We start from the raw sequence: 18,837 nt of genomic DNA on the forward strand, positions 1-18,837 counted from the left end.
ATTAAATTAAAATTGGGATCATATGTGAAAATAAGTATCTTTGTTGGGGGGGATAAGTACCCAATATCATAAAAAATCTTCATTACATAAGTAGAATAAGAGCCTCTGACTATTTAGGTAGAAGAAACCTTTCAATAGGCTTTTAAATAAAAGGATACAAAAGCTGCAAGAAATAATTGATAATCGCATTAACCATCTCAGGCCAATTCAACCCAGTCTGGCTCAGAGGCGCCTTTGGTTGAGAGAACAGATGAGATATAATGTGTTTTCTTGCAACTTCTTGGAAGAATAACTCCACAATTGTCTGAGGGGTAGATACTTAAAAAGATAAAGTTACAATAATCACAAACTTGTGATAGGAACATCAATTTTCAATAAGACAGTCTATCAATTAATTTTGTGTCCATAACAAGGAACATTTATTATTTCAAAATATGAAATGTAGCATGGGGGTAATCAAAGGCAGTATAAACATAAGCACTTTCTGTGAAGTGCTATGAAAATGCAGTAAGAAAGCGACTTAAAGCAGCACGATAGTCACTTCTTTCCACTAATCTTACCACACTGAAACACCTTCCCTAAAATGTCTCTACAATACAACAGATTTAAACCCAAGGAATCAAAGTTTTAACCCAAATCACACAAATAAATCTACAATTATGGTTTATAATGTTTTAAGAATGAGAGCATGCGCCTACAAATATCTGTTGACTAAGAAAAAGCAAGATCACAAAGTCACTATAAACAGTAAAGCTATAAAGTGATTTTGTTATATTAATCACCACATCAATGCACACTGGAAAAGCAGCAGCATGTCATGTGTAACACCTTTACTTCACGCCTCTTCTGGGACTCCAGCTTCAGGGTCCCCTTGCCACAACCAGGGGTCTCAAGCCACAACTTGCTTACATTCTCTCCGAGTGAAAACAAACAGCTTAGACAACTTTCCCACAGAACAGGTGGTGTCAGACCACTTGAATGATTATGCAACAAATCACAAATTTAAAAACAAATGCTTAACAATCTCGTACTTACCAAATTTATTTGCCATTAAAGCACCAGAGTCAGTCAGCTCTAGTACTGATAAATGTTGGAGATTAGACTCCCTGTAGGAAAAGAGAGAAAGACACTTTAATCAACTCTCAGATGCCCAAATGTTAATCTAAGAAGTATCTTGTTAAGAGCACCCAATTTAATTAAGAAATAGGACATAAAGGTCCACTGAAAGCACAAAGAGTACTGGAAAACATGCTATGATTGATACTGTTTTCCATCATACTGCTCAGTGATCCTTCAATGAAGAACCAAAGCAGAAATTTCTCTTGCATCTTCATGCCATGAAAAGCTTTACCTTGCTAGAGCAAACAGAATGATTGATCTTACTGAAAATCTGACTCCTGTAATTATTGGATTTTCTTTCTTCCTTTAGTTACAAGAAGCTTAGCCTACGTTTAATACTTTTAACAACTAGCACAGAGTTTTAGCGTGTGGTCTACCTTTCCCTCTGGCCTCATTTTATTATTATTTTGACTTCAACATCACTGTATCTGTACATTTTATACATATATATATGTATATTCACATACACATAAGTACACACTATATACATTAAATATACATATACATATTTATTTTCATTCTTAAAAGCTGCCTTCAACCTTTAGAAAATGGAACATCTTAAAGATCACTGAAAAGGCAAATCATGTCACGGTATAAATTTTTTTACTTTTTTTTTTTCAATGTCTGTTGTCTTTACTGATAGTCGTGAATTGTAATGATTACAAATGATGCTCATACAAGCAGTAAAAAACAGCCAGCTATGCTTCACACTATGGTTTCACACAAAGCAGATCAAGAAATATTAGAATGCCTAATTTTCCATTTTAAAAACTTCCTAAAGTTTTTAGGAAACTTTTTTCTTTATAATATTGAAGAAATTAAACTCACAATTTATTTAAAAAATAACGAGAATAACAAAACTCACAGTGTGTCAACTGGAACATCAGTCGCCACGCACTGACTTGCCCATTTAATGAGGTAATAAGATAACAGTAAAGGAGCCGTTCGATGTAGTAGATCTTGTTGAGCTTGAAAGAGCTGACCAGAACCCAAGACCACCTACACAGGGGGTGGTGGGTGGGGGGTAGGATCATAAACAGCAGCAATTAGTAACAGTAACTGTTAAGGTTCAGGTTGAGATAAAATAAACCCAGTTATAATAGGTAGGCTATTATATAAGCAACACAACAAATACATTCTGAGATAGCAAAATATCTTCCCAAACACTTAACAGTCCAAAAATAAAAAACAGTTCACCAAGTCATGGGAGCTGATTGTGAAAAAGCTTAATAAAAAGCTTAACTTTCATTAAATCGGAGAGTTCAGAAACGATGAGGAGGAATAGGGACATCTCAGGCCATTCTCAGGCTGCTGGTATTGGGTAAAAATAGGTATGACCTTTAGAGACAAATTTGGCAATACTCTCAAAAGTCTTAAAAATGCGCAAACCAATCAATTCTAGATCTTATAATTCATCCTAAAGATACCATCAAAGAGGTGCATAAAGCAAAAGCTATTAAGGAAAAACAAGCAATAACCTGGATGGCTAAAGAGGGGGTTGGTTGAATAAATTATAACTGTACTGAATAACTATTAAAAATGATGCTTATTTTCACAATTGCCAAAAGATGGATGCAACCCAAGTGTCCAACAGATGAATGGCTAAACAAAATAAAGCATATATACACAATGGGATATTGTTCAGCCTTTGAAAGGAGCACAATTCTGATAAATGTAACAGCATAGATAAACCTGGAAGACATCAAGTTGAATAAGACAACAAGGCACAAAATACAGTTATATGATCTCACTGATATGAAGCAATTAGAATAAGCGAATTCATAGAGACAGACAGTAATTATAGGTTACCATGGGCCAGGACAAGGATAGGGAATGGGAGTTACTGCTAAATTGGTACAGAGTTTGTTTTGGGTGTTGGGAAAGTTTTGGTAACAGATGGTAGTGATGGTGGCACAACAACAATGTGAATGTAATTAACACCACTGAATTATACATAAGCAAATGCTTAAAGGACAAATTTTAGGTTGTATGTTAGTAGAATAAAAAATTTAAAAAAACCACAAAAGCCCATAGGACTGTAGAACAGTGAACTGTAATGTAAACTACAGTCTATATTTAATACAATTATAATATATTGTAACAATTGTACAAAGGTACCACACTAATGCAAAGTGTTAATGATAGGGAAAACTGCATGTGTGTGTGTCTGTGGGGGGGGGGAGGATATAGAGAAACTGTATTTTCTGCATAATTTTTCTGTAAACTACAAAGTAAAAATATATATATATATATATATAAAAATGCTATATCAATATTGAAAAAGATGAACAAAGTCGGAGGTCTCACATTTCCTGACTGCAAAACTTACAATAAAAGCACAGTAATCAAGGCAGTATAATACTGGCATAGATACAGACTTAGAGACCAATGGACTACAATTACAAGTTCAAAAATAAACCCACACATCTATGGCTAGTGGATTTTTGACAAGGGTGCCAAATAGATCAATTAGGGAAAGAATGGTCTCTTCAATAAATGATGCTGTGAAGACTAGATAGACACATGCAAGAGAATAAAGTTGGATCCCTAGCTAATACCATATGCAAAAATCAACTCTAAATGGATCAAGGATCTAAATATAAGAGCTGAAACCATAAAATTCAGAAGAAAATACAGGAGAAACCTTTATAATTTTGGATTCAGTGGTGATTTCTTAGTGTAACACCAAAAGCAGAAGCAACAGAAGATTTTAGAACATAAGACAGGATAAAAATTAAAAGCTTTTGTACATCAAAGGATATTACCAAGAAATTGAAAAGACAACCTCAGAATGAGAGAAATAATTGCTAACCATATCTTTGAAGGGTTTATTATACAGAATATATAAACAAGTGTTACAATTTAACAACAAAAAAGACAACCCAACTAAAAAAATGGGCAAGGACTTAATTAGACAATACTCCAAAAAAGATCTGCAAATGGCTAATAACCACATGAAAAGACACTAAACATCACTGGTCACCATGAAAATGCAAAGCAAACCATGAGATACCACTTCACACCCATAAGAATGGCTATCATTAAAAAATGGGAAAGTAAGTGTTTGAGAGGATATGGAGAATTTGGAAGTTCAGTGCCTTGCTGGTGGGCATATAAAATGACGCAGCTACTGCGGAAATCACACTGGCAGTTCCTCAGAAAGCTGAACATAGAACTACCATACAACCTGGTAATCCCACTTTCTGGTATATACCCAGAGGATCTGAAAGGAGACACTTGAACAGATATTTGTACACCAATGTTCACAGTAGCATTATTCACAATAGCCAAAGGTGAAAGTAACCCAACTGCTATTAATTGGAAAATGGGTTTAAAAAAAGGTGGTACATATATATTTGATGGAATAGTATTCAGCCATAAAAGGGATGAATTTCTGATACATGCAACTACATGGATGAACCTTGAAAACATCATGTAGAATGAAATGAGTCAGATACAAAAAGACAAATATTGTTTGATCTCATTTATACGAAATACCTAGAAAAAGCAAATTTGGAGACAGACAGTAGGTTATAGGCTACCGGGAGTCATGGGATGAAAAGTATAGGGAGTTATTGCTTACTGAGTGCAAAGTTTCTATCTGAGGTGATGAAAAAGTTTTGGTAATGGATGTTGGTGATGGTAGGACAATAGTATGAATGTAACTAAAACCACTGAATCATAAACTTGAAAGTAGTTAAAATGGAAAATTCCAAGTTGTACATGATAGCACAATAAAAAGTTGAAAAAAGCATAAAACTAAAAATTGATGAAAGTTGAAATTAGGTAAATTCAAGTACAATAAAAATATCTTATGCATTCAAAAAACAAATAATATTGTGGAAGAATATTTAGTGATGTGGGAAAATGCTGATGATGTTGGTAAAGCAGACGAATAAAAACAACCAGATTACAAAACAATACTATGTAGCACATTTTAATATTGAAAACAAATGTAAACTATTTGCATAGGAAAAAGGGAATAGTAACTAGAGTGTAGAAAATTAACAAACTTTTATTTTCTTCTGCTTACATATATTTTATAAAGTGAACATCTATTACTTCTGTGTTTAAGAAAAAAAAATTTATTTTAAAAAACCTGAATAAAAAATCTCAAAGATGGAAAAGAGCTCAGTATGGGAATCCTAAGCCAGAGATTTTCAGAAAAGTACCTGCTTCTCCTTGATGGTCCTAAACATATGATATTCCTAAATATTTCCCTTCTTTTTGCCTGAAATTCTAAGATTGGCAATGTACTTGAATTAATAAATTATGATTATAAAATGTAAATATCTCTGAGATCCCCCTAAAGGCTTTCAGTTATTTATACATTAATATGAATTGGTTTTATACAAATAAATCATACAACTCAACAACGAAAGAACAAACAACCCAATTATAAAACGGGCTAAAGATATGAATAGGCATTTTTCTGAAGAGCAAATACAGATGGCTCAAAAGCACACGAAGAGATGATCATTTTCACTTGCTATAAGTGAAATGCAGATCAAAACTACAATGAGATACCACCTCACATCTGTAAGAATAGATGCTATTAAAGAAACAGGAAACTACAAATGTTGGAGAGGATGTGGAGAAACTGGGACACTTATGCACTGCTGGTGGGAGTGTACATTGGTACAGCCACTATAGAAGACTGGTGGTTCCTTAGGAAACTAAGTATCACTACTTGGTATATACCCAGAAGAGCTGAAAGCATGATACAAACAGACATTTGCATACCAATGTTCATAGCAGCATTATTCTCAATTGCCAAAAGATGGAAACAAATCAAATGCCCATCAACAGATGAGTGAATCAACAAAATGTGGTCTATACATGTGATGGAATATTATGCAGCAGTAAGACAAAATGATGTCCTGAAGCACATGACAAGACGGAAGAGCCTTGAGGACATAATGCTGAGCAAAATTAGCCAGACACAAAAGGACAGATAATGTATGATTCCACTTTTATGACCAGCATAAAGGTATAATCAGAGGCTTATAATACAGAATATAGGGGACTGAGAGAAAATAGAAGCCACAGATGGGTGAACCGTTAGCTAATGAGGTTGAACTCCAACGTAAGGGAATAGACAGGCGCAAAGGTGATTCTCTAGTGGGTCTAGAAGTAATATTACCATATTCAAGATGAACAAGACTGAAAGGGGCTGTATAGATCTAAGTGTCCCATGGATTCACACTAGAAATAAGGAGCTCTCTTAAGAATTACTTCAAAGATATGATTCCTGTATAAAGAGTGTTTAAGTCCAGGGTACAGGGGGTAAACTGCTATTGCATGCTATGAGTTATGTTCAAAAGGAAACCATCAGCACTACCACAGCAACAGCAGAGGTAAATAATGGGGTGAGGGACAAGAGTTAAGAGGAAATTTAGATTTCCTAATTGCTGAGGGTGTGTTTATTGGTTTTTGGTCTCTTGGGAATAATGAAATTATCTAAAATTGAGAATGTTGATGGACTGTGGACTTGGGGCCCTCTACATGATGCCTGATGAATACAGGTGGCTGAAGAATGCACTGATGGAGTAGATTGGCAAACGATGGAGTTTACTTATGAATGAAGGTTGTGCTGCTACAAAAAGGTACAAAGTCGTGAGGCATGCAATGATATGAATGAACATGTGGGACATTTGGTGAGACAAAATAAGACAGAAACAAAAACAACAATGGTACGGTCATCTTTAGAAAATGCTTATAAGAAAATAGGGGTCTGGACTGTAAGCTTTTAGAGTAGACACATTAAGTCTGGAGTGGTGATTATTATTTCTGGATTTTGAGAGGCTATTTTACATATGTAACCTGATATTTAGAAATAAGAACGAAGCTGATCAGGTTGGGGTTAAAGTAATTCAGAACACAGGGGTAAGGAAGACAGTGTTTATGTTTTAGAACCACATATACTCTTTGAGACCAATGGAGGAAAGGTTTATTTGATCTGGAACTGAGATTTTCTGCACTACATAATCTAATTCAACCTATCTGTACAGTTCATTTGAACAACTGAAACACAGGAAGCACAGAATAAGAAAGAGGTCCTTTAATCCTGTATAGATTATCGTAATGCCTGGAAACATCCTAGAGATGTTTGATTAAGCAAATAATCAAAAAATATCGGCCAAGTCCCCTGAGGGAGGAAAGAAAGAATATGGAACTATTAAACCTTACCATCAGGGAATCCCCTGATAATGTGCCAAACCTTAGGTATACCCAAAAAATAGGCCATGCCCACAATCATGAGGCTTACTCTTGTGAAGCTTATGTAGGTAGCAAAGAAGCTTAGACTACCTACATAACTAAGAGTTACACATGCCTGAGAGTTACTTCTAGAGGACCTCTCTTGTTGCTCAGATGTGGCCTCACTCTCTCTAAGCCCAACTCTAAAAGTGAAATCACTGCCCTCCCCCCTACATGGGACATGATATCCAGGGGTGAAAGTCTCCCTGGTGACATCAGAGAAGACTTCCAGGGATGAATTCAGACCTGGCACCATGGGATCAACAATTATATCCTGACCAAAGTGGGGAAAAGAAGTGTAATTAATAAAGTATGAGTGGCAGAGAGAGTTCAAATAGAATCAAGAGGCTACTCTGGAGGTTGCTCTTTTGCAAGCTTCAGTTAGACCCTGCTACCTGTCATAACCTGCCAACCCCCAACCAGGACCATTCCAGTCAATCCTAAAGAATACCTAAGGCAATCGGTAAGATTCCACAAGGGTTCCATGCACTAGAGTAACTTTCCAGAAACCTACAACCTCCAGATAAGTCCTGAAACCTAGCCCAGCCTTTCCAGAACATCAGAAAGTTCCATCTTCCTACCCCTTTCAACATCAAAAATTTAGAACTGCCACAGCCCAAACACCCCTATGAGAGAGGGATGGAAAGATCAAAGGTGATAGTGGAATTATACATAGAAGATAGGACTTAATGATTATTTATACATAAGAAGATATATGTATATGTATCTTCTTATGTATAATAACTTAATTATACATAGAAGATATGGATATGAATGCTGAAACATTAAATTATCTCTTTTAGTCTCCAGTATTTTAGAGCAGCTAGAAGTAAAAACCTAAAATTGTGGAACTGTAACCCATCTCAAATTCTGAAATATGTTTTACAACTAATTGTGGCGCTGTGCTTTGAAATTTTTAACTTTTTAGTATGTTATTTTTTACACACAAAAAAGAAAATTGTGATGATGAAAAAATATTTAAGCTCTCTAGCCTCCTATATTCTGGAGGAGCTACAAGGAAAAATATGAGAGGATCATATGGTAGCCCAAGACAAACTCTGGGATCTGTCCTGTAACCACTTGTTGAAGAGTGCTTTGAAAAGTATTGCTTTTTTATTTCTTCGCTTTCTATATATGTTATAATACATAATAAAAAAAAAAAATTAAAAAAAAGGAGAACTGGTTTCATCAGATTCTTTCCTTGCCAAGCTTCAATAAGATTACTGACTCAGAAACAAACAGGACCTTTCACTGTGGGCAGGACGGTAATTTCTGAACATGGAAAATTCAGCAGAATGGTGGACTAGGGCTACATGAAGGCAACAAGTGTCTGATGGCATACGAAGAATAGAACGGAAAAGGAAGCAGAGAAATGGAATTGGGAAGATCCCAAAGCCAAACTTTATGATCTCAAAATTGTGATAAAGGTAAGCTCTGTACTGAAAAAAAGCAGAGTACCCTCTGTACTGAAAAAATGATACCATCTATCATAACTAAAGTACAACCACTACTAGACTTCGGTGAACCTCTCCGGGAAATCTACCACGATACTGAAAAAGGTACACAGTAAAACAACCTGCTTCATATATGTTTCTAATCTGTAATTTTAGATGATAATGGGTACTCACTCTTAATTCAACAAATACTTATGGAGCATCAGTTACAACGGGTCATGGGAGAGAGAGCAGTGAACAAAGAGAAAAGTCTCTGCGCTTGCAGAGCAGACATTCTGTGTCTTTTAGGGCAATAACAGGCTTAAGATTTTACACGTTTTCCCTTAAGTAGTACTTACTGCATCGCCTAGCCTCATTAATAGTTGCTGTAAGATCAAAAGGTCTCGGCAGATCAGGAAGCGAGTACTGGCAATTTTACACACGCCTCTACACACAACATGTCCTGCTGTTCCACTACCATTAAGCTGGGAAAGATTCATTCGAATATTCAGGGGCTGAACTGTTAAAAGAGAAAAGTGGAGTTAAATTTATCAATATTTTTTCTATATCAATGGGGCACAACTGTTGTTTTGTCGTTTACCTGGGTTGAATCCCTTTTCCATTTCCACTTCTGTCTCATAATCCATTTCCCGTATAAGAAGTCCAATGGCATGGATCGGGTTCCTAATTTCTTGCAATTTACTGCAAATATCCTCCATCAAATTTTCTCTATAAGAGCAATCAGAAAACTCCCATTCCTACTGAGAATACATAAGACAGGCTATATATGTGCAGTAAACTAAAGGCTCTATGAAATAGAAAAATAAGCCATAAAGGAGTTATAGTTTTAAAAGCTGAGATAAGCGCTCCTGCATACAAGATACATCTACTCCACAAAGCGAATTTCCTCTTAAGTTTTTGGAAATGACAAAGTAAATGTGAGAAAAACTCACTTTTTTAGGATGAGTAGCTCAGTTAACAGTTAATAGCTGGACTCTGTTTCTTTTTTTTAATCATTTATTTTTTTATTGATATGTATTACACACTCACACACCATGTAATTATCTGAAGTGCACAATATCACATTCTAGCTGTGCTGCTTTATAGTCTGCTCCCAGACTTTACGTCACGTGCTCGACTGTGTTTAAGAACGGAAATGCCTCTCAGGATCAGGATAACTCACTTGCACTTTCAGCCATACCCTTCTGCGCATACAAACAACCTAACTCTGCCCTGAAAATCACTATTTCTCATTAGGAAATGCACTTTACCCTAAATTCTCCTTACACATCAAGAGTGATCAAATCTTCCAGAATCTGTTCTGCAGCCTTTTCTGGAGACTGTAAGTTGTAACAACTCATTTCCATCATAACTGACATATCCATTGTTACTGATTCTCCAATCAGCCGAAGGCATTTTATAAGACATATGACATCCCGAGCAACATCCACATCTATAAGTCAAGGAAAGTTAACATTCAAGTCTCAAGCCAATGAAGAACTGATTAATATTCTATTAAAACAGAATATCAATATTCAAATGCCAAGAGGTTTATCTGAAGTCTTGGAGATGCTTAGGCTTCTTTAGTTTTACTTGAAATACCTACCTACAATGTGGTAAATTAACCAGAAAAGGTCACAGTGGCAATCCCTGTTTTTAGCATCTATCTGAAACACAGTATAGGATTCACGGAGGAAGGGACTGAATCTGGACATAACTATGACCATTACCATCAGATATGGTTGTCTCATCCTCTGTTAAAAGGTTCTCATCAGGTAGGAGATACAAATGGTCCGCCAAGGAAGAGGGCACAAGGAAAGACAGGCACCCCTGGAAAGAGAGACCTTCCAGTTACACTTTGTAAGTTGATTTTTAAAGGTGTAAAAGAACTGAGGCCTGAACTTCATCGTGAGGAAACATTAGACAAACCCAAATAAAGGGACGCTCTACAAAATGAAAGGGCTGCAGCCTTCAAAAACTGTTAATGCCGTGAAATACAAAGAGACGCCAACAATAGTTCAAAACTAAGCTAAAGAAACCTGACAACAAAATATATGCACAATCTTGAATTGGTCCTGGACCAGAACAAACTGGGGATACAATTAACAAAATGTGAATACAGACCGTATAATATTTTATCAGTATCAAACTGCCTGATTTTAAAGTTGTCCTGTGGTTACATAAGAGAATACCCTTGTTTTTAATACATGGTGAAATATTTAAGGAGCATGATGACTATAACTCTCAAATGGGCCAGGAAGAAAAACATTTAATTACAGAGGGAGTAAAAGGAAATGTACGTTAATAAATGGTGAATCTGGGTGAATACGTTTTGCTATTCTTATAACTTAATTTCAGGTTGAAATTAATTCAATATGAAACGTAAATGCATAAAATGCAAAAAACAGTATAGTCAATAATACAGAGGACTAAAAATGAACTATAACTTCAGGAAAAAACCCAAGTCCTATAGTTTAACTACAACATAATAAGACTAAAATTCTAAAAGATCCTGAACTATCTGAAGGAGCTCTGTATGCTTCCGCTCCCTTACTTTTTTCAGAAGGCAGACCATGTTTGTGTGTGGATTCAAATGTAGGGCAAGAGGACGGGAGAGGGCTTCTTGATACTGAAGACAACAGGCATAGAATTTGCACCAGAATTCCTGCTGTAAATTTCGAAACTCCTCTTGTGAGAATTCATATTCTGTTACATTTCCTTGGAGCTGGCAAAGAAATAAAATGAAATTAAGACTCTAGATATCTTTTGGGATTCTCCTCTCCAAAGAACAAAACAGTGCAATAGAATTTTACTAGGCTATAGCCAAATGAATATTCTTTATGCATTACATGCCATATACTACATGAATATATACCCAAGTCTCTAATTAAAAGGTTTAAACATTTATACTTCCTACTAACAAAGTCAAACGAACAATCCAAACAATCCCTCAGTACCAATTTGCCCTACACTAAGATGGAAGAACTGTCATTGTTTTCCCACCCAAATCCTACCTCACTTTCAACAGTTAAAGTAACTTCTTTCTTTAATTCACACCAGGAGAGATCCAAATTTCTCTCTGTTCCTCGGGAGAAAATCTAAAAATAAGAGACATTTTGAAAGTATTACTTCATACCCAAAACTGAACGAAAAATTTAGAAGGCATCAGGGTATTGTAAAACTATACAACAGAGACCAGGCATGCCTGGAATACACTTTTACCCTTACAACTGTGCAGATAATTTCTGTAAACGAAATTATAGCACATTTGAAACAGTTCCCACCAATTAGAATAAAGTATAAAGAAATTTAAAATACACATTTGGATCAGTGCAAAAAACCAAGAAAACAAAAGGGAAAAAAACTGCTATTACTCAGCTGAAGAAGGTATGAGATGACAAGATGATGAAGCACACACATGCTAAGACTGGCACAAAAAGGCAAGCAAGAGTAATGATGGGGGTGGGCCACTTGCTGGGAATGATTCTCTTGAAGGAAAACATGTGATAAGTGCCTTACTGATTACTTAAAATCTCATTAGGCAGAGTGTACAAAATATGTATGAGAAATATTCTCATCATATACTTGACTGTTAATAAGGAAGGACTGGCTGGTGAGATGAAAGAATAAATACCTGAGGAGAAATTTGTCATACTGAAGTTTTAACAGCAAAAAAACAGAAAACATCCAATAGCCAGAGATACAAGAATGCGGTGAAAAGAAAACTCAAGGGTTTAGAAATCACGTAGCCTAACAGAAAGATAAAGAACTGGTATATATAGCATAGAGAAAAACTACATGGAAAGACTTAAATATCTGAAAGGCTGCTCATTAGAAGAGATATATGCTTTCTGAGTTCCAAAAAAGAAATCATCAAAAGGGTGGTTAAATTCAATTTAGTTCTGCAAAGAACTCTTCAATGACACAGTCTGGGAGCACTGGCTCACACAGGGTCTGGTGAAGCTTGCCATTGGGGCACACAAGCAGAGGCTGAGTAACTGTCTATCAGAGAAGCCACAGAAGGTATTTCCGTTCTGTATGGAAGGTGTGACCAGAAGATTCTAAGGTACATTTCAATTCTATGAGTGATGACTCTATTTTAAATCCATGAAGCTAAGTGGCAGTTTAAGGAAACCTATGTGACTTTAAAGTAAATAATACTTCTGTAAAGCAATAAGCATCCTTAAATCATGAGACTGTGAAGCTTAGAGTTTTAGAATTCTATTAAAACAAATGAGACCTTTGTTGTACTAACACAAAAGGATAAAAACTAACCAACATAATAGCCAAAAGGTAGAAATAATCCATCTGTCAACTGACAGATAATTGTATAAACAAAATATACATACACACACACACCATACACATATACAATGAACACTATTCAGCTATATAAAGGAATGAAGTGCTGATAAATGCTACAATATGGATCAATCTTAAAAAACATCATGCTAAGTGAAATAAGCCAGACTCAAAAGACAAATGTTGCATGATTCCACTTATATGAAATATCTAGAATAGCACATTCATAGATAGAAAGTAGATTAGAAGTTACAAGGAAGTAGTCAATGGGCCGGGGAAGGGGGTAAGGGATATGCAATGTATGGGTTTTTTTCCTTTATTTCTCTTCTGGAGTGATGCAAATTCTTTTCTAAAAATGATCATGATGATGAATATATAATTATGTGATAATAAAAAACTGAATGTCATGGTGAACTAATGATATTGTGAGCCTTCGACTGCAAATTTTGGATGGATTGTATGCTGTGTGAATATATCTAAAAAAAAATTGCATATAAAAAAAAAAAAAAAAAAAGAAGTTACCAGAACTGGAGGGAGAGGGACTGGGGAGTTACTGCTTAATGGGTACAGAGTTTCTTCTGGGGGTGACGGGAAACTTGGTAGTGGGTGGTGGTGATGGTGGCACAACATTGTAAATGTAATTAATATCACTGAGCGGTTCATTTAAAAATGGTTTAAATGGCAAATTTTATATTATATACATGTTACCATAAAACAAAACCAACACAAAAATACTTCAACTTTTTTTCAAGAATAGAGACTATATGCAGTGTAGTGTAGTGTCTTTTTACAACGGTGAAGCCACAAGTTTCTCTTTCTTACTACTGGCAGGCTCTCTAGTTACTGCTAAAGTATCCTTTCTCCCTGTCAGGAGTCTTAATAGAAGGAACATTTAAAAAAATAATCACAATATTCAATTTCTGGACCATGCACCCAAACTCCCCCCAAAAGTAAAAAAATCCCCATTACAACAGTATTTTACAAATCACATATATATAACTGCAAAAATATGTTCAGTGTTTAGTATATTGAAAACAACAAAAATTAATAGTAAATATTAAACTATATAGTGCTAAAATTAACAGTTTAAATGAAAGTTAAATATTTTCTTGCTGACCTGTAAAGCTTTACATATAGCTGCATTTATGAATCGTCCTGGTGTAAAAAGACTCTGCAAATACATCTCCTGTTAGAACATTAAAACATAAATTAATTTCATTCTATAAAAGATAAAATTTGGAAAAATTTCAAGGAAGAATTCAAAACATTAACAAAGTTTGAGTTCCCATGATGTGAGCATGGAAATTTTGCCCTTCTACATTTGAGTAATAGCAGGTAGTAGCACGGTTATATATTTTCATCCTCAGAGTGAAGATTGCAATGACAGCAGATAAACTGGTCTAAATAAACTGGAGTAGAAATGGTATGCCCATCACAGAAAGCTTCATGGGGTCCCATTGAAAAGCAAAGTCTGCCAAGAGCCAGCCTTGAATGGAGGAGGTGAGTCAATCCAGTTTGTTGTTGACAGAGTTGACACTCATTGGTAAGAGAAAAATTAAACTAAACTGGTTTCTATACCATCTAGAAAAGTAGTAATTCTATGGCTCATATATAAAAGGAAAGGAAACAATAATGTTAAAAAAAATCACAATAAGCTCTCACAAGTGGGAAAATGAAGTAGAGAATAAAATGGAAGTCTCATATACCTAATTATTTTAACTGAGTCTCATAAAGCAGATTTGCTAGTAAGTAGCAAACCTGACACATTCATTAAGGTTTCATTTCTTCTAGTAAGGTTCTGGTAGATGATAAATGATCAAAGTGAAGGAGAAAGCTAAGGATTTTAATAAGCAATCCTTAGCTTGCTTATTAAATCTTAAACATTTAAGATTCTGGCTCTCAGATAAAAGTCAACTGCTAGTAGTTGCTAACTGTATCAATCAATAACCACAACCAAAAAATTGGGATTAAAAATTTTGCAATATTCAATTCAGATACATACACTGGGTTTCAATCCTGCAAATAGTCAGTTTCAGAACCACAGCCTATAACCTTGAATTTCATTTTAACCCTAAGGCATCAACTTAAGGTTTTTTCTTCCATTTATTCAGAAGGTATCCCTGACAAAGAGAGATTGGCCTGTTTTGCTCTCTATTACACTGTCCTTTTAAATAACTTTCTTCATTGCATATATCTCCAGCAGTAATAATCTTATTTCTGGTTTGTGTGTATCTACCAATGAGACTGGGATAGTAGACACCTACCACTTGTGCCTGCCCGAATCCATCCCCAATTCCTTTACTAACAAACCCGTACGGTTTTTTGAGGGAACTCTTCCTCCTCCTCTGCCCACATTCAGCTGACTTCCCCACCTCTCACACCAGCAAGTCCCAATGTCCAGGCAGATAACATCTCATCTCTCAGGACTGGCATGACTGTATCAGAAATTGGCTCGTGACTCAAGCCAGGCAGTGAGCATCAATGCCAGGATCTGGGACAGATGAACTGCACTTTTTCCTCTGGGGTTGCTAAGTTTAGCAGGAGGAAACCAGAATGGAGAAAAGCCAGATAACAATGAACTTAGCTGCACATGCCCATACAGTGGCCTTTCAGTCAGCCTGAGGTGGGTTCCCTCAGCTGCAGCTGAGAGTGCTGACAGACACAAGCAGTTCTGCTTAAACCAAAGGCCGGTACAAATCCCAAGACTTGATTTCCTTTCAGCGCTCCTTACTCTGGGGTTTTGATCATCTCTGATGATGACCTCTTCCTCTGGCAGAGGCTGCATAAAAACTGGGTTCCACTGACCTGCAACATTACTACAGAGAAAAAAAACCCATCAGTCCATATTAAAATGATGAATGAAAATGAAACTTATTAGCAGAGTTTGGTTTTATAGAAGTGATCCTACCAAGTTCTAACAGGAACCTTCCTGGAACACAAACCAATAAGTAATTGCTAACTTTTACTCTGCATTTGCAATTTGTCAGATAATCTGGTAAGTGCACTTCTAGACATTATCCACATATGACTTAACAATAATTCTTCGAGATATAAATATTATTGTCATTTTGCAGCTATGGAAAGTCAGGTTTAGGGTATCTCGGAGCCTGCCTGTGTCTTTTTACCGTTTTGCTTTGATGCCATCTATAAGGATCACTTACATTACCCGAGCTGGGGCTCAGGATCAAACCAGCATCAACCACTCCTAGAGCCTATTCTAGAATGCAGGGTTCTGAAGGACCTTTTAAGGTTCCATTAGTCCAGGGATCCTTAAACTGTGTTTCAAGGAATCCTCCGCAGGTATTTTAGAGGTTATACAGTATTTGATTCAAAATTTTATTTTTAAATGTATTTTTAACTATTTTTAAAAACTAATATATACATTAGATTATAAACCACATTGTAATTTTATACTCATAAATAACTAGTTTTGTTTTATGTATTGGTGTTCTATAAACATTATCTATTGAAAAAAAGTGATTTGTGCTTAGGTTTTACATAAGCTCTCCTCTTAGCATGAAACTGTTTTAGTGAGTAGGCTAGCACAGGTAAGCGACGTACTGTTCAAAGTTGATATACTTCACAACTGTCTGGTTCTCAGCATCATGCCACAGGGCCCAAATATCCGTGGAAGTTAAGGCAAAGTCAGTCAGTGTCTCCTAGGAGGACATGAAAAGAAAAGGGGGAGGTAAAGTAAGAAAAAAAGGTAATTTTTATGAGGACTAAAATATGCAGGAGAGGTGAAATGGATAAAATAAAAAGATATTACCACATGAAACTGATAAAACCCAAATGAAATTTTGCTTACATACATTATGAAATATTCCATTTTAAGACTTCAATCCAATTTCAATATGGGGGGGCTAGCTAACACTTCATCCTTGTACCTGCCAGACACCAGATGAGTGACCAACCTGAGACGTGAAGAGGGAGGAAATGTGATCGAGGCTGTAGCGGCTGTTCTCAGTGCTCACCAACTGGAAAACACAGAACTGGCCAAACCACAAGATGATCATTCACTACTTGAAATAAACATACTGCTTTTTCTAAACAACCTTATTAGCATTCAAAAATCCAATTTTATATTTTTAAGTTTAGATTTTTAACAAAATACCAGAGATAATTTAAAATATACATATAATACACTTAGTTAATCTTTATTAAGAATAAAAGTCTACACACAGTTCAGGTTTTGTATTTTATTGCCAAAACAAAAAATTTATAAATATTAACTTTCTCTCAATCACTTAATAAGACCTACATCCTTTCCAGTAACTCCACCTTTTTTTTTTTGTCTAGCCTTCCAAATCTGCTTTCTTGTTTAGTTTTAATTTTTCTTAATTATAACCTTCTACTCTCTTTCATCCTGACCCCTACTTTAAGATCTTCTAATGCACATTTCAGCAAAAAAACCCATGAACATCTCAGAACTTGTCCAACATATGAGACATCTAGGTTGGAACAAAGAATTTTAAAAGACGTACTAAATCTATGGCCACTTCCCTACACAGGCATGTACAGGGTAACGAGATGCACGTCATATTCATTCCCTACCTGTCCACGTTTTGGCGCGTGCACATATATCCCGAGGTAGAGCCCCAGGGAAGGGGAATAAGCTAGTCGTAACTTGTGTCCAGTGCCAGCAGTGAGCCGCATGTCTTTATTCACAGGGATATACTCGAGCATGTCAGCTACCATTAGGCACATTTGATCCTGCCCAAGACAAGAGTTCTAGTAAGTGCCATCAAAGAATATATAGGTTAGAAAAACACACCCTTCCTTTATTAAGAATGTATATCCATTATTCCTAGCTTACTTTACAGGAGAACCCAGTTTCTTTCAAGGGTAAGATGAAAAATATCTCTTTAGTTTCATGGAGAAAATCATCAGCTGTTTTGTTCATGTAGAATCCTGAAAACTGTTTTACCAACTTGCAGTTTAAAAAACATTTGTTTTGTATATATGTTACTAAACAAAAATCTTAAAATTTGATTCTAGGGAATAGATGTTCTGTTTCATGAACTGCACATTAACTCTGGTTCCTCCTGCCCAGGCACCATCGAACTTCCTCGACCTGCTGTTTTGTTTTCCCATCACATCACAACCTCCCCAGCCTTATTCTTGCAGATGTTTCTAGAATGGAATCTGAGCACCTAAGTTCATCTTTTCCTGCCATGGCCTAGAATAAAATGATGACCCTTTGGTTAAGTGCTCCTCCAGCTCCACTCAGCTCCTATGGATACAATGGATGGAGGCGGCCTAAAAGTCCATGAACTGATGAGTGGAAGGTGGGCTGTGGTGTGTACACTATGGAGTACCGTGCAGCTGCGGGAGGGAACGAAGTCATGTGGCATGCAATTAGGTGAATGAACCTTGCGGATACAGCGTTGAACGAAACAAAAGGACAAATAATGGATGGTCTCACTAATATAAACTAACTATAATGAGCAAATGCTGAGAACTGAATTCAAGTGCACAGGTTATCAGGGGATAGGAAGTGGGCAGAGATTGGGTAATCAATTTTAAGGAGTACAGAATGTTCAATAAAGCTCACTGTAAAGGTTCCTAGATTGTAAGCTCTTAACAGCAGTCACATCTATTGCTGAGTTGTAACTGTTATTTCTAAATTCTGAGTTGCTGAGCAATTTATACATATCCTGGTCATTCTCTAGAACTCTGGATATCCGTGTGACACCTGAGACTCACAGTTAGAGTTCTGCAGCCC

The 18,837-nt window shown here is 36.0% G+C and overlaps 1 protein-coding gene across 2 annotated transcripts in view; it reads right to left on the bottom strand.

The window, feature by feature from the left end:
- The window catches only part of NUP160 (nucleoporin 160), a 56,231-nt gene that overhangs the window by 24,959 nt on the left and 12,435 nt on the right, over window positions 1–18,837 (bottom strand). For both annotated transcript variants that reach the window (XM_077114655.1, XM_077114656.1), the window contains exons 7-20: window positions 17,667–17,825; window positions 17,027–17,104; window positions 16,674–16,771; window positions 15,844–15,928; window positions 14,230–14,298; window positions 11,825–11,908; window positions 11,365–11,535; window positions 10,541–10,640; window positions 10,098–10,263; window positions 9,412–9,539; window positions 9,170–9,330; window positions 1,985–2,118; window positions 1,036–1,106; window positions 159–318 (exon numbers count right to left, since the gene is read on the bottom strand). In XM_077114655.1, the coding sequence (XP_076970770.1) occupies window positions 159–318; window positions 1,036–1,106; window positions 1,985–2,118; window positions 9,170–9,330; window positions 9,412–9,539; window positions 10,098–10,263; window positions 10,541–10,640; window positions 11,365–11,535; window positions 11,825–11,908; window positions 14,230–14,298; window positions 15,844–15,928; window positions 16,674–16,771; window positions 17,027–17,104; window positions 17,667–17,825 (1,664 nt within the window). The remainder of the gene's footprint in view (window positions 1–158; window positions 319–1,035; window positions 1,107–1,984; window positions 2,119–9,169; window positions 9,331–9,411; window positions 9,540–10,097; window positions 10,264–10,540; window positions 10,641–11,364; window positions 11,536–11,824; window positions 11,909–14,229; window positions 14,299–15,843; window positions 15,929–16,673; window positions 16,772–17,026; window positions 17,105–17,666; window positions 17,826–18,837) is intronic.

Source organism: Tamandua tetradactyla, chromosome 8 (genome assembly GCF_023851605.1).
Source record: "Tamandua tetradactyla isolate mTamTet1 chromosome 8, mTamTet1.pri, whole genome shotgun sequence".
Lineage (NCBI taxonomy): Eukaryota > Metazoa > Chordata > Mammalia > Pilosa > Myrmecophagidae > Tamandua > Tamandua tetradactyla.